The sequence below is a fragment of the Syngnathus leptorhynchus genome, chromosome 3, assembly GCF_054491065.1.
Source record: "Syngnathus leptorhynchus isolate UIUO chromosome 3, UIUO_Slep, whole genome shotgun sequence".
NCBI classification, from domain to species: domain Eukaryota; kingdom Metazoa; phylum Chordata; class Actinopteri; order Syngnathiformes; family Syngnathidae; genus Syngnathus; species Syngnathus leptorhynchus.
In genome coordinates, this window is record NC_141197.1 from 18,732,642 (window position 1) to 18,758,986 (window position 26,345).

The 26,345-nt window shown below is 40.9% G+C and overlaps 1 protein-coding gene across 1 annotated transcript in view; it reads left to right on the top strand.

Moving 5' to 3' along the window:
• The first annotated feature begins 499 nt into the window (after window positions 1–499).
• lrp4 (low density lipoprotein receptor-related protein 4) overlaps window positions 500–26,345 on the top strand; it is a 52,879-nt gene continuing 27,033 nt past the window's right edge. The window contains exons 1-2 of the mRNA XM_085906952.1: window positions 500–787; window positions 24,517–24,663. Of these exons, the coding sequence (XP_085763078.1) occupies window positions 727–787; window positions 24,517–24,663 (208 nt within the window). The 5' untranslated portion in view covers window positions 500–726. The remainder of the gene's footprint in view (window positions 788–24,516; window positions 24,664–26,345) is intronic.

The window sequence follows — 26,345 nt, forward strand, 5'->3', positions numbered from 1 at the left end:
TACTTATTGTAACATGCATGTTGCATTAAGACTGGATAATGCCATTTGGGCACTTCCATTGAAGATGAGATGTCCAATTGTATGCATTCTCTGCATACACAGTTTACATATGTCTTAAATATTTGCAAACACGAATATCTTGGTCACCATTCACTAATATTTAGATCGCCTGCCATGGATGTCATTCTTATTTTGACTTTGGTATTTAAAAAAAAAAAAAACGGTTCACCAAAAGCACAGCAAAGAGAGGGGTCATATCATTTCTTTTGGGGATAATGAAGGAAAAATACGGATATGTAAAAACAAGGTATTTAGGAAATTCATTCCTAATATAGCAGTAGGATTAATATTTTACTAGATCACTAACTTTTGACGAGTCATTCCAAAATTTACGGCGAAAGACTCAACCACATCCTCCCCCTGGATTACTTTGGTACAGTCCAGAGCGACTTATGGTAACTCCAGCCTGAGCGAGCGGAGCATAACATGCTGTAGACTGTAGACGAGCAAGTCACTGAAGTTAACTTTTAAATCTCCGTTTAGTTTCGTCCGTGCATCCAAGAAGCAGAGTGGTGTTTTCTGCAAAAACAGGCGGCATCAGTCATGCTATTAGACTAACGTGAAATGCCGGAGCGTCTTTTAGTGTCCCAAGCTCGCTGATTTGAGTGAAGAGAGAAGAAGGCGCAAGGGGAAGCCCAGAGAAGAGCGATACAAGCGGGCTCCAAGATGCAGCCGGGCGCCGTGCTGTGGGTTGCACTGACAACTTTGCTGCTCAGCCTGAGTGCAGGTAAGAAAATGCTTGCGTCAAGTGCTGCAAAATAAATGTGCACGCCAGCGGAGCTGAGGTCATTTTGGACTTGCAGTGGTGGTCTCATGCCGGTGGTCTTCTTCAGTATACCAATGAATCAAATAAAGAGCTGGCTCTCAACTTTAGACCAGTATATATACTCATTAATATTTTTTTTTAATTCCCTTTCATTATTTATGGTCCCTTTTGACATTTGTTCTGAATCTGTAATAATAGTCCACCATACTAGTCTGAACAGTGAATTAATATCTCCTTTATTTAGTTGGGCCTGTTTCACTTCAGAGGTTTAAATGAAGGTTAAGCTTGCCACATCTGAAGCTTATGAGATGCATATACTTGATGATGTACTTTGAGAATAGAACCCTGCCTAGATCTTGGGTGGACAATGGCTTGGGTGTATTTTACATATCATTGCCACACAGAGTTTTTCCAATTTCTGATTGCAGATGAGCTAGTTTGTTTATGTATGATAGGCTTCTTCCTCCCCCCACCTCCCTCCCTACCCTCAGCTGCCGTGACTGATTTCCACCAACCCCTTCCAATGTTTTCTCTAACACCTTGTATTTACAACATGTCAGAACAGCCGCTGGAATGCACAGACCCTACGGAAGCTATTTCTAAGCTCTCACAATAGGCTGCGCGCATCACGCATAGACACACGGACGCTCAAAAACACACCCACAGATGCCGTGCCCTCTGACATGACCTTAAAAATATAGCAAGACAGGAAGGTGAAAATCACACCTGTAATTGGCTATTTGGACTTCAAATAGAGGCTGTGGTGATTGTTTCTGCTGCTAAATGTCACCGTATGACTCTCTTCAAAATGTCAAGCAGAGAGAGAAATGAATCCAAGACCCCCTGCTCGATCCACATCCTCTGTGTGTTCGTCATCACCTCCGACTTCATTATCAATGTTTCCCTGCCTCTGTAAGCTTTTTATCTCGTGCTTGTTTTAATCATGAGAAGCACTTCTGTCACGAAACAATTATCTTTGCTGGCCCGTGTCTTGTTTTTGTCCATGGTACATAAATGTTAATTAATCAGACTTCACATTTTCCTTTGTCAAATAACAAAAAAAAAAATTAAATAAACAGACAATATAACTCCAAGCTATTATTGTGTTTGAAAATACAGATAAGTGCTACTGTGCATGTGACATTTCTTCTCTGTCATCTATAAAAGGATAACCATTATTGATTGACAAAGAGGAGTGGAGCGTTTGGCATTTTAAAGTCAAGACGATCCCATTTGACTGGAAACAACAATGGAAAACCCGTGTGATTGTTTGAGTGTGTGCGTGTCCGCAATCAGCGTGAGGTCAAGATGCCTTCCTTGATATGTCTGGTGGCCTTGCGGTAATTGGCCGAGTTTGACTAATGGTATGCTGGAGAGTGGAGGATACACTTTTAATAATGCACTCTGGGACAGGATGATCATCTCAACCTCAGTTTCTCACTGTCCACCCCCCCTCTTTTTTTTTTTTTTTAACTTATCGTTAATTGGACTCATGGGTTTACCTGAATGCCGCCTTCCTTTAAAGGTGACTTTGCGTTAAATTTATGTTAACTACAATTGAAAGCATTGTATTGTATTTCTCAAATATAATCATATTACTAACAACACAGGCTTGGGTTGAATTGCTCAAAATTTGTTTTTTGGGGGGGGGACAGAGAGAACGACAAAGACAAATGCTTCAGTACCAATCTGACATCCAGGCAGCGTTCCAACATTTCCTTGCTTGGGTGGATTTTGTTTGGTTTTATCTGCAAAGCAATGAAAAGATGAAGAAGAATACAAAGTCAATATGTGACTTACAAGAAATGTCAATTTCGATCCTTTCTGCACATACATAAGCTGTTTGAGAATATTATTGTACGAAAATATATATCTTTGATATATATAATTTCTAAAAATATTTTATATACATATATGTATATATACGTATATATATATATATATATATGTGTGTATATATATATATATATATATATATATATATATATATAAATACAATTTGGGGGGGTGGTTTTCCGATAGCCTTTCAAAGAACTTGCAGATGTAGCTTTGCCTACCCAGTGAGCCTTCAATGTAGATTTAAGACTTGCTTTGGCAAAACAGCAACATCACCCCATTAGATTAAGTGCTCCCAAAATTGGTTGGTTGGCATTCATGTTGGCAATGTTGACGTCGACCCATAAAAGACAGACAGATTCATTGTTAGCCACAAGTTGATTTTGGTCCAGATTCCACTCTGAGAGCCATATTCTCTTTTGCAGGATATGGCCCTCGTTGATGTCTATGAATCACTAGCTTTTTTTTTCCTGGCAGAAAATGCATAGTGTATATAAAACATTTAGCTTCCATTCCCTCGACTTTCTTTTCGATGCTTAACCTCTTCAGGGGCTCGTGGAGCTGGAGGTGCGTAAATTCTTCATTAGATTGCGGTGTTGCAATTATGAAGACTTGGACTAATGCCGCCAAGCTAATAAACACTCGGCTAAATGAAGACTGCCAAATGTCGCCCTCGAGTAGTATATTCCAAATTGTGCTGCAGTTCTGAAATCACTGGCGCAACACAACACAAGCGAGCGACTCATCTTTTCACAAAGTCAGATTTAGCACTGGGTGTGATGCTCACTTTTTTTCAGACCTCTTTGGTATTGCTGGTTAGCTTGGTGTCAGGCAGGCTTTTGCATTGACTGTGGCCCGTCAGAGTGAGCCACCTGATACCCCCACTGTGCTTTGTTTGGCCCAGCTAAAGGGATGCGATTGCACCTCCGAGGTAGCAATGGAAGTAACCTATGATTACTTGATTTCACCCCCCCCCAACACGCACACGAATTTCTCATATGGATAAATGTCATGTTTCAAACACCCCCCTTCCTCGATCCACATTCCTGTGCTCATGTTCCTCCACCTTCCTATAAATCACAGCGCTTGCTCACAGTAGAAGGCCAACCTCCCTCGCAAGAGTCCTCCAGGCTCTCTTTTTGGGGCCGTGTCTGATTTCAGAACATGATGCCATAGCCCAGAGGCCAATTTCAATTATGTTCACTGTGATGATATATGGCACAGATGTCAGATTTAAGAGCACACGGGCAGAAATCAAAGTAAAGCCCCGGCTTTGGACACTTTGGACAAGTGCAAGTAGGTAGGCGCCCAAGATTTATATTTAATAAAAGACAGTTTAGGTCAAACGTGGGCATTTAATAAAAGGTATAAACTTGCCTGTCAACAATTGGGATGCAAGTACGATTGATGATATATATATTTTTTTTTCCATAGATTCAGGATCTGCCCTCATTTGTAGCATGCCAGGTTTTCATAATGCAAATAATACCATATTTAATCGAGTAATATATTTAGTAGGGAGATTTGATTGCAATTTTTGTACGACCACTCATCCTTTGTCAGCGATACCGATACCAAGTACCGATACTATTACTAATTTCGATACATCAAATTAAAATAATATCTAATTTTAAAGACAGACCTATATATGTCACTTTAGCAATTTTGCGTTAAAATTTTCATTTTTTATTGTCATAAAAAAATTATTATGGAAAAAATATAATAAAAATAATTTACATTTTAAGATACATTTTAATTAATAAATAATTGTTGGTAAAAAAATTATTAATTTATTACCTGTAGAGCTTATCCTCCATATTACATTATTTTATATTCGATTTGACGGGCAGTTACGTTAATGGAGCCAATCAGACTTTCATTTGGTTTGGAAAGGGGCATATGTGGCGTATCGCCCCTGTAGTGCGCCATGGAGTTCCTGGGGGTGGTAGATTATTACAGGCTGTAATAAACTCTGCTTTTCTGTCTCGGCAGGGGGCTGCTGTAGAGGACAGAATGATAAGCGGTGCTGGAGACTCACTGTCTGAGCACAACCAGAGGAGGAAAGGGGAGGGGGAGGGGACCAAAAGGCATTTTGAAGGACACACGCATGCACACATCCATAGTAACTTAATTCTCAAGCTTGGCTTTGCTTGCTTTGACTTGGCAGTTGTGACTCACATTTGAAACACTGACATGAAAAAAAGATTAAATGTTGGGCAGATTGTGGCGTTACAAGAATCTCGCCGTCCCCAGTGTACTCTTCGCCATGCATTATAAAAAAAGCCACTTATTTGGTGTGCACATCATTGGAGCCCTTTGGTGAGAAATGTAGGACATTCTATCATTGTTGGCACTTTGGGTAGCCATACATTCAACATGAACTGCACAATTGAGCACAGAGTACAAAGTCTAGCGAGACAATAAACGTATTTGTGTGGCACAAGAACAAATCTTCCCTGAGTAATCAAATAAGTGTCATTTATCAGAAGAAAATAGCTGTGAACCACAGAAAATTTAAAGCAGCTGTACTTACCATGTCCAAATCATTTTTGGCTAATTCAACCTTATATTTACATTTCCTGGAAACATTTGTGACGTATCATCAATCGTATTTATCATATTCAATTCAGTAGTACTCATGAACATTGTCAAACTTAAAAATAGACTTTGCTAACATGTGTAAAGTAGGACAAAATCCAAAGCTATGCCCTCCTGTTGTAAATGTTCACCAAATGTGTTTGAGGCTCTAAATAGCCGGCAAGAAGTGCGCAATGTTGTCGCCCTGTTGTCCACTAGCCAGCTGTTTGAGCTTATTACTACACTGCATTTGTAATGGATATATTTACATTTCCCTTAAGAACAAATGGGATCGTGGCACAGTCAGGGCTTGTCACGCGGAGCCACACAAGGCTCGTTGCCTTGCTGGCTTTTGTCTTTTTATAGGATTTGCAGACAAAAGGAAAGTAAGTGGTATTCCTTTTAAAAAAGCACATCGATAAATGCTAGTACAGTTAAGCATTGTCCTCCTACCTCGCCATAGACAATAATGGATTGGGTGAGAGTTGAGTATATAAATAACCTGAGAGACAGACAGGTTTGGCGGACAGGAACTCAGTCACAGAGATTTGAGCTGTCACATATCAGATATAGCTATGTCACGTATCATATCGTATCGTATCAAACCTGAAAGAAATATAACCAAAATTACAGAACCAGAACTTATAGCAAGAAGAGATAGGAAGGAAAGGGCACGATAAAACATTTTCAATCATCTTGGCGATATATATAAATGAATAGAGATGAATAATCTTTTAATAGCATCAGGATGCCATTTTGTACTAATGCAAACATGGAGTTCCGTGAGTGGCGGATTTTTAATTTGCTAAATGTAATGATAACTACAAGATCACATTATTCATCATTGGCAACCACTTAGCGAGACTAAAAGTAGTGGGATTGTTTTTAAGTGAGGCTCCGATGGGCTTTTAAAAGCAAACACACTTATTTCTTAATTGAAACAAAGAGCTCTCGGTTGTATTCTTAGAACGAGACGAGATGGAATTTGACAACCAATCATTTAGCTCAATGTTAGAACAGCTGATTGGATTTGAGTTTTTTTTTTGTCATCCCGCTTACTGTATTAGCATGTGATAGTGTCGCTTTTCGCTCCCGTACTTCCCCGAGACAACTGTAGGAAAGCACCTGCTTCGATATCTGATGTCCTTCGAGTTGTTGAAATGAGTAGAAGGCATACCGAGGCATATATGGAAGCAGAAACCCGGTCAATAAAACAGCTTCTGCGGAAATCACACTCAACATTTTAACAACCCTTGAAAAGCTATCGTAATTTCGAAAGTTTGTTTTATTATGACATTTATTTATTATTTTTTATTATATATATATATAATTTATTATAATTTGTTTTATTATATAATTTGTTGTATTTTATTTTTATTTATTTTATTTTATTCTATAAATAATGATATTTGTATCAATAAAAACTGATTTGTTACAGGTTTTAGCGGATTTACTACTGACATAGTTTACTAGATTACATAAACTGGTTTAATTAGGTCTTTGCCGTTTCACGTTCTTCAATGATACTGGCGTGAAATCCCCGTGCATCACGAGACGCACTTGCAGGGGCAGCTCAAACATCCTCAGGGTGTGTACGGCATGTTATGCGACTGCCTTTGCCCTTCTAGAATGACACCTTTCACTTTTGTCTCTTACTAGTGCACAGTGATGTCTCCTCAAAGTGTGAGAGCAGAAACTTGACACTGGACACAACGGGCACGCAAACATTCCCAAAAACATGACATGAAGAACCCGCGGTCGTTTTGTTGTGAAGGTGGCAGAGGACTTCATTAAACCAACAGCGAATGGATCTGGAGCCCTCATTGAAGCCTGAAACTGGAATGGGGACACAAGTGAAAGCACCACGCTCCCTAATGAACTCGAGTGGCCCATAGAAGTGGGGCTTTTTTCACCGAGGCTAAGGAGGACAGAGTGTCAAAACAAGCCCGGGCCCTTGCTGCTCACAGGGGCTAAACGCCGCCTTTTGACTCTTCGGAGCGTGGGCATCTGAAGGGGAGGGCTCGAGGAGAAAGGAAAGGGAGGTAAAAAGTACTTGCTAAAACAATGGCCTCTTAAATCAAGCACCCTTCCTTGCCTCTTTCCCCCCATTCCCGGGCTCCCAAACACCCCTCCTTCTATTGCCTCCACTTCCAATTAGGGATACTCTTGCACAAGCGGTTGGAAGCCCCATATATCGCTGGGGCCTCAGAGGAGAAGGAGGAGGAGGCTTAAAAGTTGGGTCTTTATAGCAGTTTCTCTGTCGAAAGGCCTTAGTATTCTGAGGAGAGTCTTGTTTGGACTCCTCAAATGTGCCACTGAGGGACACGTGTAATATTGTGTCCTCCATCCTTATTCCCTTCATCTTGTTCCTTCCCGCCTTCTCCACCCACTCATTTGCCAAAATGTCGTCAGTTTGCAAGCCTTTCATTGCTCCTCCACGCTTGGAAGATTGAGCAACGGACTCAGGTTCTTGCTGCCTCACTCTCGTCCCCTTATTTATCCTCGGCAATTACAGCGGCTGATTAAAGAGTTGGCCTGAGGAAGTCATGTGGAATACAACGACTCCTACGTTACGCTTCAGGACAGCACCTTCAAAATAGAACTTATACTTTGGCAGTGCAACATAAGGACAAGATGAGTTGTGGCAAGTGACAGAGGACTAAATATGCTTTGGTTTGTTAAACAGGTCACAACACTTTCTACTCAAAAAACCCACACGTTTTTTTTGGGTTAGGTCAGTGGTGTCAAACTCATTTTTGTCACGGGTAGCATCGTAGTCATAGTTTCCCTCAGAGGGCCATTATAATTGTCAATGTTTTCTATCTACACAATAGGCTAGAAAACAAAGTGATGAATAACTAGTTTTGAAATCAGAGACGCGTAAAACACTGTTTTAAAAAGACGTATGGTAATGAAAATGCAAGCAATATCTTTTTTTTTTTTTTTTAGAAGTGAAGACAATTTATAATTTCAGTAATGACACAAAGTCAATCTGTCTTCGCGGGCCACATAAAATGATATGGTGGGCCGAATCTGGCCCCCCGGGCCTTGAGTTTGACACCTATGGGATATGTCATGTGATCTTCTACATATAACAGATTAGATTGATCTATTTAATTTTTTTTTGGCCTGATGGCTTCATTATGGACCCAGCATGTGGATGCAATACCGACCATCCAAAATATAACCTAGACTTATGCCATTTTTGCATTTTAAATTCTACCGGGTCATTTCCCCTGGTAGCAATCTCTTCACGCAAGAACACTGTTTACTGGGCTAAGCCCTCATTAGTCCCATCAAATAGTTTTGGGACGATCTAGAGCAGTGATTGTGAGCCGTGGTGTCTTTTCAGTGACCCCTGACCTTATAAATGTTCTTTGGGAATAATGGACTAAAATATGAACCAACTTGTAAACTCTCTTTGAAACAAGAGCCAAGGAGGACTCCATTAGAGACCAACTATTTCAATCCCGTTGCAGATAAGGTGTCAGTGGGATCGCCGTGTACAGCTTCCAGAGTTTGTGGTGGAGGCTATTTTTAGGTGTAGTGGTTTCTAGGCACCCGCCACTCCCTACTCCTTACCCCATACAAGATGACCTTTTGCCCTTAGAGGAGGACAAGGAACGCGTGCGCCTCCAAGTCTCTCAAATGACGACCTCTTAAGCAGCATTGAAGCGGCCTGGAATGCAAACGAATCACCCACTTACCCTTGAACTGCCTCTAACCTTTGTTGGTGTTCAGAAACCTGGCGAGGAAAATATTCATTTCTGTTCTGTTATTTGACCCCCAAAAAAGCATTTCAAGGCACCACACTATTTCAATCACTGAGTCTGAGATTGAGATGTTCTGGCAAGATACACACAACATAGCTCTTTCCCGCTCACATATTTATTTTTTATTTTTTTAAACTGATAGCGCCAGAGTGACGCTTGCCTTTCGCGCGTCCAGCGGTAATTCACATGATGAGATGAAACAATATCCAGGGGACATCAAGTGCTGACCTCGTGTTCTGGATCAAGCTTGCTATGCTGTAACAGAGCCGCCATTCACTAAAGCAACTCTTGAACTCATGATGATACTCTGAACTGTCTCAACGTCTTTAGTTCCGCTACACAGACAAACGCTACTCATTTGTTCCTGTCAATTACATCATTTCCAATATTTGTCCTCCACCCCCACCTAATTTTGACCATGAAGTCTTTGACAGTACAACCAAATCCTTAAAGCTCCAAATGAGAGCAGGGACACGGTTTTTATTTAGAAGCAAAAACTTTTTTTTCCCCCTGATCATTCTCATACAAACCAGCCCAGAGTTTCTTTTCAATCTAACATGAATTATTTCTCATATTTTCCATTGAACTCCATATATTGTAATGGAAGATTGGTTTGACCATGCATTTATTATACTCAATTTATTCTGAATGCAGTGTCCTTGCTGATATTTCTGTTTTTCTGTGAGTGCGAAAAGAAATTCAGCCTTTGGAGTCGCGGCTGAAGAACATCCCAATCAAAGGATGCTAAATATACTCATTCCATACTTGGCTCTGAATCTTTCTGTGTGGGCTACACAAAAACTCAATTGTAACTCATTCACTCTGCTGCCATGAGACGGCCACAATGTCGGATGCTTTTATCCTGAAATTGATTCATAATTTGGGGTGAGAATGAACCCATTGAAGACATTGCTGACATGAGTGTCAGGGGTTCAACAATACCACTTTTTTTTTCAGACGAAGTATGAGGACAACTTTCATTTGAGTACTCACAATACTGAGCACAGTATTTATTTCATTTATTTTAATTTATTTAATAATTGAATTACATTTTTATTTTATTTATTTATTTATTTATTTATTTATTTACATGACATGTTTCACTTAAAACTGATTTTAAAATATTTTAATACATTTTAATAATTTAATTACATTTAATTAATGAATTTCTTTACACGATATGTTTCACTTTAAACATTTTAAAATGACTACTAATAATGATCATCAACCATTTCGGAGCATTTAATGAATTCCACACTGCTCATAAAAATCAAGAAACAATTGAAACCACCATTCTTGCTTTTCGTCTGTCTTTATTGCTGCGCCTCCCTCCCCCTCAGCTGTTAAGACTCGGAATGCTGCTTGCTGTTGGGCTCTCAAATCCACAAATACTTTGACCTCTCCAAAACATCCTTGTGCTGGTACTCAATAATTCTGCCCCTTCATTTCCACCTTCAGTCTTCTTCAGTTCGTCTTTTGCCTTTAATAGAGTTTCAAAATGGATGCTCCAAACAGATCTAACTTCCGGGTCAGCGGACATGGGCTGAGGGGTCACACTTGGGCTTAACCAGTCATCAGTTAGATGACCGGGCGGCCGTATGACACAAAATCTTTTGTGCTGTTATTACCATGCAGAAATTGAGACGTTTATTTTCTTCGACCATCGTCACTCATCACTTTTTCTTCTTCTATTTGCTCCATTGCTAAGCAACAGCCGTGACAGATCTGCGCTTTGGCTCGAATTCTGTCACAACTGAGTCTAGGCCACCCCCTCCCACATGAACTGGCATAGACAAGACATACACACGCTATACAACCAAGTACCCTGCTGATTTGCGGTTTATGATACTGAAGCCCCTCCCCCATCAGTAAAGCCCCACCCCATCCCCCTTTTGAGGTGACAAGAGGGAAGCATCCAGTTGGATGGATCTGTTGTGTTTCTCTCCTATGGGCTTTGATCCTTTGCCCCTTAGTCTCCCAAATCAGTGCCTATCCTGCCAGTCTGGAGAGGGGGTTTTGATTGTTACTTGATTTACTTTGTTTTGGGCTAGATGGTTGCTGCAGACTGGTGGGGCTCCATAGGACAGCTGGATCAGCGTGCCCCAACTGCCTTCTCCATGCCATAACTTCTCCCTAGCCACCACTTTCTATTAGTTCCCTCAATGTTGTCTATAAGCCTTTGCTAGTCCTTTGGGAGTGGAGGGAGAAGTCCTGTCCCACAGAACCCCCTGATCCTGGCCCCATTTTTTTTTTTTTGTTGAAAGCTTTAAGACTGACCTGTCAGCCTTGCTCTCTTCCCAAGAGTCAATGTGGGACGGCCCCCTCAAAGACCAGTCTGCATCGGCCTTCTGTTAAAACAGGCCCCAGCAAAAGCCCTCTTGTGCCACCTATTGTGTAGTCACACATAAGATCACAGTGAAATTCCCTTTGCGCTTGATTCCGTCCATGAGCCGACGGACCGCTGCCACTTGATAGTCTTGTGTGCTTTCTCCCAGCATCTCTGCAAATTGATACATGATATAATAAATGCACAAAGAAGGAACAGGTACCTTCAGGATGCATCCGTGTGTGTACATGTTGTCCTGTTTTGTAATAATGGTACTCTGTCATTTTTTTCCCCGGCTAAATATATCTATTTAAAATCTGCATTTAAGCTTCAAATTGTCTGCCGTCGTCCCTTTCTGAGCGTGTCAGAACATTTATTTCGCTTTCTCTGAGTGTCTTCAAGAGCAGGATTTGGTCTTGTATTTATATATGTGTGGAGCGAGCCTGGCCTTTGGAAACGGCTCTTTAATGACTGTGAATAGACTCATCTGTAAGTGCTTCAGTGTTTCATGTGAGACGCCACCATTTTCCCCCTCTTGCCTCTAATCAATCACGGCGCCTCACACTCATCACCCTCGCTGTTTGTCTTCCTCTTCTATTTTGTCTTGACAAAATAGGAGTCTCTTGGACCCCCTCCTCTGTCTGTTTTATAAAGACAGGGAAGGGTGGCGGAGAGAAGTAACGAAGAAAACATGGGGTTTAAAATCTGACGAGAAACTCAACAAGTGTTACTATAGCATTTAGCATTCTACAATGGATGGTTCATGACACTGACCTAAACTAGCATTGTTTTGTTTTTGTTTTTAATGCCTGTAACTAATCCATTTTAGAGTTTAATTTACACACATTGTACATTTATTTCATATTTTTAAAGAAAACCAGGCTCAAAAAAATTTGTGATGTAGAAAAAATAAGATGAGTTTTGATTCCATAATTAGTACTATAAGACCTAATTCAACCAAAATTGTGTTCCGCAGTGTTATGAACACTTATGCTGCTGAGTCTGCAAAAAAATCACCACAAAGCACTAACTTAGACAAGTTATTTAGAAAATATAAAGTAAAACTGGCTTTAGGGTAAAGTATTTATTATTGTCACTTTGTCAATGAATCCACTGCTTGTTTTGGACACGGAAGAAAGTACATCATAAGTTCTTATCAGTCTTGCCACAGGTGTGCTGCAGGTGACGCCGCTGTGCTCGCTTGATCTGATCGGAAGCTGTTTCTTTTCTCTCACTTTGCTCCTGCACATTGGCCTCCCGCAAGGTTTGGAACGCTTTGATAGGAGTAGAAAAAAGGTGCACTGGAGGGGGAAGGATGGCTGTTTGGCCAGTGATCTATCGCTTCCCTACTCATTGCCTATATCTTCCTGTCACGCGCCCATGCACGAGCTCAAGTTCATTGCATATGAGTTCCGGGAGGCGGTTTGGTTGGGAGGCTCTTGGAGGGAAGAGGAGGAGCAGTAATTAAAGAGCTTTAAGAAGGGGCCCCAACTCTCTGTTTGGATGCATTTCATCCCTTCTCCCCCCCCCCGTAATCCTCACAGGAATAAACAAATTGGGGTTTTCAGCTAGCAAGTTGGATGTGGTCGCTCCTGTGATAGGATTGAAAAGAGGTGTGTGTTTGTGTGTGTATGTGTGTGTGTGTGTGTGCGCGCGCTTAACCACAAGTGCAGTAAGTGGCTAATTGCTGTCGCCTCTGCTCTGAAATATGCAAATTGACACACAGGACTCCGCCCTATTTGAGTTTCTCAAGTAGTTGTGTCTGTGATATTGGTTGAGCATATTTCCTTTTGCTTTATTTGAGTACACTTTAAAAAAAAATAAGTGTTTCATTTGACCTTTAAGATCAATTCAACTTCCCCAAAAGGCCAACAAGCTGCTGATATTTATTTCATTGTGTGTATCTATTAATAAAACAATACTGTAGTATCTTATAATTAGCACTATGGTGTTGATAATACTGAAATAAAATAATGTTAGTAGTTTGTCATTTGAAAGTGAACAAATCTGAAAACAATTAAAGAGTAAAGTAAAACAAAAAATAAAATTACAAAAAAAATCCTGAAAAATCTGAAAAAAATTAAAAAGTAAAATAATATGAAAAAATATAATTTGCCAAAATTAATTTCCGTATTTTGTGGTGGTGGTTGTTCGTGATTTTGGTTAAAACACAAATGTTTAAAACAATAACTTCTGCTTTCATATTTGATTAAGGGTTGTTAAATCATTTCAGTTCTCACTTCTATTAGTTTCAATAACATTATGTTCTCCAGCTGTTACACTTGGAAGAGACCTTCCTAAACGTCTGCCCTGCAGGATTGCATGCACACTTGTTCATTCAGCTGAATGAAAAGTAGTCAATGTTTTACTGAAAGTTCTTTTAATCATCGCAGCGTTTAATCTCCCCTTCTGTCTGGAGGTCAGCAATCGCTGTTCTTCCCTTAGCAGTAAAACAGCTTCATTATTCAACAGTTTGTTGACAGCCTAAAGAGGCTGCTGTTGAGAAGGTTCAGCTTGTCTTCCTCTAGAAGGTCTGATGTGGGTCGCTGGGTTTTTCATTAAACGTCTCTTGAAATCTTACCCTTCTTTTCCTTCACTGGCTACTTAGAGTTACGGCCTCTGAAATATTCCTGCATAGAAATGAAATAAAGCAACTTAGTCATTTCTGTTCAGCAGGCTGACGGTCCTTAAATCTTGTCGGTTCCCCTCGGCAAATCAAAAACATTGCTTTACTCGCACCTGAGACAGGCAGTTCATCACAAACGCACAAAATGGAAGCCAAGTTTTTGTTTGAGCTCAAACCCAAAATAAGACAACAATTTATGAACTCCAAATCATTCTGAAGTTGGTTTTCACTCTTGTGTGTTTTGAGTATCCCCAAGGGCGACATTAAGGTGCCTTGTTGACATTTTGGTTGATTCAACACTGGTTGACACAGAAATGTAGCTATTAGCTTGAAGTGTATATACGTATATTTAGCTAACCTTTGTTTAGCTAACCTGAAGTGGAAGGTAAATAATTTGGCTACATTTTTAGCAAGTTCCGTCCAAATGAATCCATGAACTTTATAACTTTCAACTAATCCAACAATTTCATGGTTAGGATAGTCAATTAATATCAGGTCTTGTAAGGACGATATTGTGTTTTGGTATTAGCACAATTTTCTAAATGTGTTTCTGACATGCAACGCTTAAGGAAGGGCAGTCTCAACTGCTGCATCATCCACTAATAACAGTCATCACTCGATAATTGTCAAATGAATGCTGTGTTATGTTCATATGGAGAAAAGAAGTCGTCTCCCTGCGACGGCGTGTCGTAAACAAGCCTGAAGGAATTCAGGCCAACAGGCAAGCCACAGCTGGCCCCTCGCCACGCTCAGACGTCAGACGGCACCTCCACTGTCTTCTCTTTTGCGTCTGGGTCATATGACACTGCCCTTATGGTTTGAAGTGCCCTAGAGGGCTTGTTGCTTTTAATCAACACAGACAGACGTTCCTGGAAAACGCTTGTAGGAGTCGTCACTTTGGTCCTGCAACCAGTCAACAGAATCGCATGGACAAAGCAATCCATATGGAATGCAAGATTATCTGAAAGCTTGCCGGAATGTTTCTGTAGAACTTTGTGTAGAATAACGACATAAAGACAAACTTTAGTTCACTGCGTCGTCAAAGCTATACAGAGATTAAACAACACGATACCCGATAGTGTTCATTTCTTGAATGTTCATGTCTAGCTATCAATAGAAAAATGATATATCGTTCAACCTTCCTGCTATCAACATGAAAACATACGCCGACATGTTTTATGGGCACAACCTGAAACCTTTTCTTTGTTCTCCCCTTAATGATATTGGTTCTGTGAGTGTGCAGCTGTCATTTACTAATCCCGCGTGCTGGCCATCAAAGATCGATGACTTTATATTTCCAAAAGCCTTGGGGCACATTAACATTTATTGAAACACAGCACACGTAAAAGTCCTTTCGTTAAAACCGCCCCGGTCTTCCCAGGAAGGTATTAAATCCCAAATTCAATGTCTAATTGGTGATCAAGATGAGGTGGCCGGACTGAATAATTGGATGATGTCACAGTTTGATTTTTGCAGCATTTTATAATGCTCGTAAATTTCTTTTTAATTTGATGTTCCCATTTTAATGTGAAGTTTAATGGTCCATGAACTCTTTTCATAGCACTGAAGTCGTAAGACGAGTAGAAGTGAAACAATGAATCGACAACTAATCGATTATCATCTTAATTGAGGATTATTTTTCCAAATGGATTCTTTTGAGGCATTTTCTTTAAATAATTGTTCAAATCTTCAGAATTGCAACCTCTCATCTTTAAATATTTCAGTACAGATCTCTTGTCATAGCATTGAATCAAAATAAGCCCTTTTCAAACATCTGTTTTCACTTTGGGAAAACAATGATCAACATTTTGACTTGTTTTGACATGTTACGGACCAAGCCACCAACTGAAACATAATCCGTTTGTCCGTTTCTTGCGCTATCACTGAAAAAACGTCTTATAATTGAACCAAGGAATGGAAAATAAGCATCTGAAGCCGATTCATTGATTAATCATAAAAAATGGACAAATCAAAGATTTTCGAAATAATTGTTAGTTGCTGGTGTGATGATGAGTGCTGATGAAGCAAATCCCACATCGGAAATTGTTGCGCAACAGGGAGGTCATAAGGGCAGGAAATAGTTGTAGATGAAGTTGTAGATAAATAACATTTTCAAAACAACATACATTTTTTAAGGTTTTAAAATGCACTGCTCTCTTTCAGCTAAACTATATTCGACTTCCCGGTTTTGGCAAATAACACCATAGCAACAAAAGTCGTTGGCGAGAACTTATTATTAGGCCGGATGATGCTTTGCCTCACTATCCTACACACGCTGGAAAACAAAGGTAGTGGGAGTTACGTGGCTTCTTAAAATGAAATAATATCCTATAAATATATGGACCATTTGTCTCGATTTAAACAGACTCATCCAAAGGTAGGCCTATATCATTTTAAAAATCAGTAAGTATCGTTTGAAATCAGGACCAGTTCCAGCTACAATTAGTTCATATCGATTTCCTCGACATCTTTCTGAAATGACTCACTCACTTGTTCTGGGAGAATGATTCTAAGACGAATAGATGTCTTTAAGTTTCTTACCCATTTGAGATGAAGTTTATTTAGGTGTAAGGTCTTTTATTATTTTTTGCGTCTCAAAGCGCTCTCAAGATCGTAGGTGGGAAAGATTGATAGTGTATTCTCTCTTGGAAGGGGGAATAATGTATTTAGTGGCGCATGGGCTGGCAAGAGGTGTGCAGTGGCGCCCCTGAGCAGCAGTTGGCCCTCCTCGGGTGTTTTGTAAGCATTTGACAGGTGAAATAGTGTGGGAACTGTGGGGGGTGTTGCTTTAAATGCTTTTTGTTGAGCTTGTCGGGATGTGGAGGTGCCGGGTGAATGCTCAATAGCTCTGTAGGAGACGCTGCTGAATGCTTGTGCACTGGGAGTAAAAATGGCTGCGCGGATTGTCTTGGAGGTTCGGGAAACGCCGACTCGGACTTTAGTCGAATGATCTTAAGGGCGTTTTAGTTCCTGGTTGATCTGTTTTTGAAGTTTTGTGACATAATGTTCTGCTGCGGTTACCAACATTGTGGATGGAAGTTTTTCATCAAGGCTCACAGCGATCTGTCTTGCCATGCTTGTGGTTGGTGTGTTGTGGAGATCTTGCACGGGGCACGATAAATCAAACTCAGATGTTGTTACATCCCTTCCAAATGTGCTATTAATCTGTTTTTATACGTTCGCTCCAAAGCCCTATAGAAGATCCATTCTGGAAAAAGAATAAAATGGAAGATAATGATTTTTTCTTCATCCTGACGAAGGGTCTCACTGTGGTTTTGATTGTTAAGGGTGGGGGAAAAAAAAAAAAAAAAAGAGTCCAATTGAATCTTGAAAAACCAGAGCAGAACGGAATGGACAAGTTGTATTTTCCTTCTATTTGAGTTTTGGCACAGAAATTTTGTGGCGGAAAATAGGAAATGTCGATGGGAAGGAGGCTGGGGTGAATAGGTGTAAACAAATTGAGAAGAAAGTGAACAGATGAAGGAATGTGGATTTGCTTTTAAGGATGGAGAAAGTTAGGCCGAGAGAGAGGGATTGTTCGGGGCCAGCGCCTGGCGTGGAGTATTGTTCATCCTTCTCTTTGGAGCTGAACGAGACAGGAGAGTTTCACACGCCACTTGCGGGCATCCTGCTGGGCAGCCCCGGAAGGGGGCCATTGCAGCCGGCAAACAAGGCTTGGCCATCGGGATAAATTACTTTGAATGAAAGGCTCTGTGTTTGCCGTTTTTCCCCTCTTATTCTGAAAGGAGACAGAAAAGGAAAGAATTCAACCTCAACCGCAGGTTGTCGGATTCAATTCTGGAAAAGAAAATTCGCCTTCCAAGTCACCAATTCAAACTCCCTCCCCCTCCCAGACGCCCTGCGGACTCTACACCCACCTCTGCCAGAATACTCGGCAATTTTGTTGTCCCGTGGAGATGTGGTTTGCGATGATTGTTTACGGACGAGGTCCTCATTTGTATACGCAAGCTCCTTGAAGTCCAAATTGGTGTGACCAAATGTGGAAAACAGTGGGCTCCTTATACTCACGCTGCCAACTCCATCTTTAATCTAATAATTCCGTCGTCGCCCCAAACCGGGCAGTTTTAACGTTACGTCAAAATGTGTGCCGGGTTAAAGTCGCCCAGCGAATCCCCCGATGCAGTGTCGTTTTCTAACTGAATATTGATTGCAGAGCTGGGACCTCGGTTCCTGCTCTTCTCATCCAGGCAAAGCCCTATAAAGCGAGTTAGCGCTTGCCCACATGGAATAATCTCTTCTTATTACATTTATATCCTCATAGTGAGTTCACATTGGCAGACTTATCTGGCTTTTGCAGCCGCTCCAAGACATTTAATGAAGAAAATTGCTCATGTGCAAAATCTATCTTTGCTTTGGTGCCTGCAGAAAAGACAACTGTTCAAATAGATGATTGGAGCAGGCGAACCTGTGTGTTGTCATCATTCAATTGAGGTTCTTTTGAAGACTTGATAACTGACGGTTAAAAATAGACATCCAGTTCTGAGCCGGTTTTAGATTGTTAAAATCTTTTGTGCTTGGGATGGAAATTTTAAGTGAAGGGGCCTCAGTATGGAAATCCAAAATCTGGAAGTGGACAAAATCATGGTCAGGTCTGCTTCTCTGTCTTTCATTCTGTTCATCTCGTAAATCGACATGATTTCTTCCCCAGATTGACTCGAGTCTTTCATCACTCAGTCGCAGAGTAAAAAATTGATGAATTCCAAGGAGGAGAGGGGAAGGCGTATGTTTTGGCACAGACAAGTGACTCATGTAGCAATCCCAGTCTGACTCTGCACTGGATCCAATCCAGCCAACATTATTTACAGACACACAAATAATAGAAAGCCATGAATTAGCAGAGCGTGTCCATTGTGGGCAAGTGCGGTTGGAAACGGCAACACGTCACACAGGCAGAGGTTTCAAATTCCATCTGACATCTATTGGTTCAGCTCGACTTGATCTTGGGGGGTCGACTACTTGGGATTTGCTTGCTTCCACAGTTGAAGATGTGTGTTTTAGGTCACTTAGTGTGTGTTTTGAGGTTTGAAACCCCAGCTGGTAAGATGTTTGAAGAACTTTGTCAACAGCTACTTACGTGCAAAGTTTTTATTGTTCATTAAATAAAAGGCTGACACTCTTCATTTACTTGTGGATGAGTTTAATTATGTGTTAGATATATATAACTGTATATTAGGGTTACTGGAAAATCGGTATAATTCAGGTTGAACTTTTGGATTGCGTTTTCTTCTAGCAGTTATTCACTACGAGCGGGTACTTTTGTCTTCCTTGGAAGCCACCAAAGCATTTGGCTGTTTGGGTTGACGTTACGTTTTACTAGTCTGAAGGCAGAATGACGAGATCGTGACTCAAACGCACTGATGTTCTGGACACATTGAAGTTCTGATACTTGTGTGCTTAGCAGAGGCCCCAGTTTGGGGGTAAAGTTTTTGGATGTCTTTTGGTTGTGTGTCGGTGGGGGGTGTCATCTGTCTGACAATCTGCGGATTAGGGTGAGCTTGGACACCAAGTGCTCGCTCAGCACATTACCCACCAAGTATGGAGTTCGCAGCCAGAGGCAAAATGCAGAGCACTGCTGTGTTTACATTGTCAGGACTTGCACGCATACACATGCAGACTATATTTTGCTGAATACAAAAATATTTTCTGTCTTATAAGGTAGAGATGCATGTAAAGATTCCAGATTCAATACGAAAGACACATCACACATTTTAATCTCGCGTTATGTGGTTTAAAACGATTCAGACACTGCTTCAATTTCTGTTCAAAATGGCCGAAAATTGATTGGGCAAAACGGAGCTTGGCCACAAACCGATAACCACAGACATACGTTACCTTATCGTTTTTAAACACATTTCACTCCCTGCCAACTTTTATTGCAATTTGTCACCCAATCTTGTCAAAACTGTCATTCTTTCCCTGCATTTATCTGACTGCTATGACAGTCACGGTGCTGCCTCAGCAGGCCTTGAACAAATAGATAGACTTTTCTCTCGCTTTCTCACTCTATTCCCTTCCTCTCAGGCTTCACGCAGAGTGCTGGTTTCTCACCCACACCTCATAAAAAGACCACATGAGGCTTTCCTGTTCACGGCTAGGACCACCAGACCACTTCCTTATCTTCCCGCTTTATAGCTAACACAGCAGCCATTTTTTTTTAGGAATTCAACAGCAGCATCTGTATCTTCATTACCCCGTGTCGTGTTTGTTGCCGTTGCAGTTCACCATCAAGGTCATCAAGTCATTACAGTTCTGCTTGTGATATTTTTTTACGTGGTCTGTCTTTAGTCGTGAGAACGTTTCGGAGAACATTCAACGAATACACAACTGAATTGTTGTGTCGAATATAAAATGTGAATGTCTGCTGATAATTGAACTCTTGGTTCGAAACAAGAAGTCGTCACACAACTATTGTGCTCCTCACAAACCATTGCTGTTCTTTGTGTGTGTCAGAATTGTGTTCTTTCTTTTTCCTTTCCATGTTGGTCTCATTCTGTCTGGCTCTCGCCTCTTCAACAAAGTGCCAGCCAGAATGACCGGCAGCCGTCCACTCATCGCCGGCCAAGTCAGTGTTATGTTTGAACTGAATTCAGAGCCAGTTATGGATCGTGTGTGTGTGCGGGTGGGTTTTCAGTACCGGGCTGTATGCAGTTCCGGTCATTTGGTTTCTTATTTCAACTAATAACCTCTTTAGCAGCAGGGCGATAAATCGTTCTAATTATGGTGTTCTTGTTCCTTTCAAGGGAAAAGAGGAGGTATCTCCCCCCCCACATACTTCTTAGTCGCACTTTGTTAACCGACACTTGTTCGGTTGTTTCTGTACTTTCTCTTATGTGCTTGAATGAATCACCGCACATGACTAACGCGGCAATGTGTCTCTGCATTGAAGAGAACGTTTTGCCATGAAAGGTCAGCCAACAGCAAGGCTGGAAATTGTTTGCCATCAAAGGTCGGCCAACGGCAGTCAGAACAAAATGACACACCCTCCTGCTGAGTTATAAGAAAGTGATTGAATGCCACTGTGTGATAAGAGTTTTAATGAAAGTCCGAGATGAGCAGGTGTGAAAAGAAAACCCGCGTTGTGTGCGAGCCCGAGGGATGAGCTTGTGATGATGAGCCTGTCCAGAAAGATTTTTAGTTATGCTTTGAACATTTGGCATCGACTCAGAGCTTGTTTGTCACTAGCACATTCCCGAGTCCCCAAACCGAATCTTTTGGAGTGAATTCCAAAACCTCTGAACCTCTTTCATACACTTTGTTGAGTAAGGCTCAACTTGCCGCTACTGTGGTTAGCGGCCGGCTGCACTGATGCAGCCTGACCTATGATGGGTAAATTAGTAGGTGTAGATGAGCCAATGGAGCAGAAGAACTGGCTCGTTTGGCATCTTGCAGTCATGTCAGCGTGGCAGAGCCCACAGAACCACAGGGAATGTCGTGAATGTGTTCTTTGTGGCCGCCATGGAGAAACTTAAAAGTACCCATATGTTGTCATAGAGTGTAGCATGGAGTTAAAATAGCAACAAAGACCCTGGGAAATGGAATGTTCACTTATTGGAGTTGAATGGAATTAATGTTTTTTTAAATCTGCAAATTCAGTTATGTATAACCTGGGAATTGTTTCTGGACGGTTTCCCGTAAAGTTACAGTCACTAACTTTACAACTAAACTGAACCTACCTTAGAGTTTTGTGTTTTTACCATTCGAGGTATCAGGAGCAAAACTGGCTCATTGTCTTTATAGTCCCACAAGTGAAATCCGAGAAATTGATCTATTGAATGGAAAAATAGTCCAAAGCATTTTAGTTTAAGATTTAATAGTGATTAATTAGTTCCATTGATGTAACAAAATGTCTATTTGGTTTGGATCAATGCTGAGATTTTGTTTCCAGCCCGCATTTTTCCACTTTACAAAAATATTACCAGACTTTATAGTTTTATCCGTCCTCATAAATTGTGGTATTTGTTATTGTTGCTCAGCGGTTCTTTATAGGTCGTTATTTTGCGTTGTGTTAGCAGTATTGCAAAGTGACAAAGCATTAGGCAAGTGGCACTCCAGACGTGAATGTTTCAGGCTCAATAGTTGCTGGGACAGAGTTGCTCTGCTTCAGCTACGCCATTACGGCAGCGTAAAGGTGACCGATCGGCACTAGAGACAAAAGGCATTCCCATCTCGTTACTATGTCAGGTGACCCAATCAACCGTCCTCTATTTCATACTTATCACTTTTCAAAGTGTGACAGTCAAAAAAAAAAAAAAATGTCATTCAGACCCTCCAGGTAGTCTCCTGGGCGGTCGGCAGCTAATTAACTTGCAGCCTTTTTTTTTTTAGCTCAAAGCCTGCCCCCCTCAAGCTCGGCTTACTATTGTATGTTTTGGCCCCACCATTCTCTCCTCCATTCCTCACACGTCAATTATAACAACTGCAATTTTTTTGGTGTGTGGTGTTCGGGTGAGTTTTGCGGTATCATTTGCTTGAGATGTGGGACCACCTGTGCTGTTCCACAGCAGGCCTGTTTAGACAGTTTGTGGCTGAAGCGGCGGTGGATCCTTGGTGGCCTTTGTTTTCTTTTTCCCCTCTCTGACGGTTCCCGGTTACAACACACGAAGAAGCTTCTGGCAGAAGCAGCAGGTGAACGGAGAGTTTAGTCGGCAAGTTGCCTGACAACCAAGAAAGAAGAAGCCTTTGTGTAGTATGTTGAAAGAAATACTTTTGATTTTACCTTATCCAAAAGACAAAAGCTGCTAGTTTCAAACTCAGACATCAACTACAAGAAATGGAAGATACTTTGTGGGATAGTTGACAGTTTACAGGCCATTAAAGTAGCACAGCCCATGACTCTGCTGTACATTCACGACTCTATATTCTCGACTGAATGGCGTCTGAAAACATAAAGCTCGTGTTTCCTCAAAAACAGGGCCAGCATGTGATTTGCTATCTGTGGAATGAATCGGAGGTTAGTCTTGTTGGTTGTCTTCAAAGCAGCACATTGCCATGCCTGGCAGCTGCATGCTGATTCTGATCCCTTTCCAAATGTGCTTCTTCTACTAATAATTTGTTGGTCTGGAGTTATCAAAAATATGTTTGATATTTTTGCTTTTATATGGAGCTGATCACATTTATGCGTTGAGGAATTAGTTACGGAATGTTCCTAATTTTATCACTTGCCATTCCATGTTAAAGCCGAATCTATTTATTTGCAGTTTTAGGTATTATAGAAAATGTGTGTTCTATAAAAACTAGTGTGCCACAGAAATGCGCAGAAAAAAAAGACTAATTATTTCACATTAAGTAATGATGAGCCAGGAAACTGAAATTAGGGTGTTCCCTTTTCTCCATCAGACAGAAAGGTCTGGAAATCAGGGTCAGCGAGGAAGGAAAGGTGGGGAAGGGCTGGAAATAAGACGGACAGCTTTAGGGGAAGTGTGATGAAGGGATGGCGAAAAGAAAGGAATGAGAAGAAAGAATGGGGGACTAAAAAAGAAAGAGGCCATTAATTTAGTGCAGTGGGAGGGATCTGAAGGTTACTGAGCTCTCTCTGCCAGGCCCTCCTGGGTTGACTGATGCCTTTGTGAAGGGGCCAGAAACCGCATGCACGCACGCACACACACACACACACACACACACACACACACACACACACACACACACACACACACACACACACACACACACACACACACACACACACACACACACACACACGGACTATCCAAAACCATCCATAAAGTATTCCGCTGAGTTTTTTGCTAAATACAAGCTAGCTTCATCTAACTAGGTGGTCATTAATGTACTTTCAAATAAACATTTATTCCTTTCCCAGAATGTGTAGGTCACTTATTTCTATAATTCTAATGGACATGCCTGAGGCTCCATACTGTACAATAATGTAGCCACAATAGCATTTTAGCTAATAGTACACTTTATGTTTAGTGAGAGACCCTCAGCTATATTTTGTTAAATTTTTCAAAAACAACATAACCAAGAAATAACTTCATTTAATTGTTCCATCCCATCGCCCACATCTTATTTAAAGAATGAGACAAACCAAATATGGTGTGATTTATTTTCTTAACACAACATATGCATACAATTTTCTTGTAAACTTCTAATTTGTCTGAAACAAGTTGATCTCTTTATCCCAAGAACATGTTTTGCACTCGTGTTTTCTTCGTACAGAGTAACAGAAATGAAGAAATGTGAATAAATCAACGGGCGTACTACTTTAGAACGATGTTATCTCCGAGTTGACACGACTGTGCTTGTTCAAACTAGCAGACACGGGCGGGATTTGATCTTTCTGAGAAGGCAAATTACCTGAAGCCGTGTTACACATGGATGTTCCGTCACACGTGAAATCGTAGCCGTATCTCGTAACTTGATCTGTGTGTTTGTTTTGATTGCCTAGCAGGAATCATGCAATGTATTTTCTGTTTATAAAACATTTTAAACCTTCTGACCGCTTTTAATATTAACCGGCAACAATTTTATTGTTGTTAAGATTGTGTAAAAAAATCTGAACATTTTGTGCGTGTAGGAGTTGAGGGCAGTGCTGAGTGTTCCTGTGGGAGGAACCACTTCACGTGTGCCGTCAGTGCGTTTGGCGAATGCACCTGCATTCCGGCTCAGTGGCAGTGCGACGGAGACAACGACTGCGGGGACCATAGTGATGAGGATGGATGCAGTAAGTTTGCAAACTCTTTTTATCTCATCTCACTCCCATTTCTGCTTCTTTACTTGACCCATGTTTCACGCAATATCCCGTTTGCAAAACACTCAGAAATAATTCATGGTCAGTATTAACAATGAATTCTACCAGTTTTGGGATTTTCAAAAAACGTACAAACAAAGTGGTTCAAACTCAAAAACACAAAAGTTGTTTTTTTCCACTGGTTTGTACTCTCTATTCTTATTGTTACATTCCATTTCAAACACAAAAACTGGCAATTCTATATTTTCCATTCCAAGACTCCTCACTGCATATATATATATTTTTTCGGACCGTAAGGTACATTGGAATTACAAGGCACGATCTCAAAGAACTAATTTTGGGGAATTTTCATATAAAGCATGCACCTGTGTTTTTTTTTTTTTGAAAAAAACAAATAGATTTTAGGTTCTTATAGTCTGGATTAAAAAAAATAAAAACGGGCACACATTCTAGCAGACTTTTAACATGTACCAATTTAAGTCTAGAGTCTATGGTGCTAATTTGACGACTGGACTTCTAAATAATGCCAGAAAGGAACGCATGTGCCCGGGCAGCCATTTCCTGCACAAATAGGAAGAAAATAATAAAAAGAACAAGTATAATTGGGCCCATATGGATCCCATCATCACCAAGGGAAACACTGAACGGTTCATTGGTCCAGGCAGCCTCGTATTTCTCATGCAGAAGCAAGCAGAGGCACTTTGCATCCGTGTCTGTGACCTTGCAGTACAAGTGCTTGACGAACGTGTCAGTCGTCAGGACCGTGATGTGCACGCCGTTTCTAAATTTTATGTAGAAATGCAAAATGTCAATGTGAGCAATGTGGAAAAAAAGTCTTGTTGGATTCTTTGGGTGTGATGATCCTCTGTTTCCAGCAATTTGTCTTGTCACATTAAAGTAGTTCGAAACTGGCAGATAAGATACTAAGTGTTATTGAGCTGTAGCCAGTTCAACGTCTGATTGCGGCTGTATTGATCCGTTGTGCGATGCTTATTGGAGGAGACACATGGATGCAGTCAACGGATATCAAAGCACGTAGGGGGTGGGGGCCCTTTCCAAACCATTAGTACAGTTTGATCAGTACGCCACCCCTCCCACTCATATAGGTTGAGTGGATAGATTTTGACTTGTATGTACCACTACAAACCCTCAGTGGTAAATGATCCAGTTACAGTAGCGGAAATAAAAGTGTTGATTCCAATAATTTTGCTCACACTGTCCATGCTAACATATTTGATCTCTGAAATCTTGTTTTGTTCCAGGACTGGGTTACTGGAAATCAAATAAAATGTATGTTTTTTTTGTTTTTTTTTTTAAGACAAAGTAGTTTCTATAACTCAGCAAGAACAATAGGCATTTGTGACCGTGGGGGTATAGACCCAAAATGACAACACACACACATTTGTAGTCATAAACACAGAGACAGCTCCTCTCAGCATATTTCGAACAGTGCAATCGTGTAGCGACTGGAGACTTTCTTCTGAACTTATACATTGATGTCAATTAATCAATTTCTTAGAGAATGTGGCCATTGTTCTGCATCGCACTGGAGGAATGTGGAGAAACGAGAAGTCTATGAAACTCCCCCTTGTAAACTTTGGATCTAATTACAACGTGGGAATCGCATGGAAATTGTCTAGATGTGTCTCTGCAAG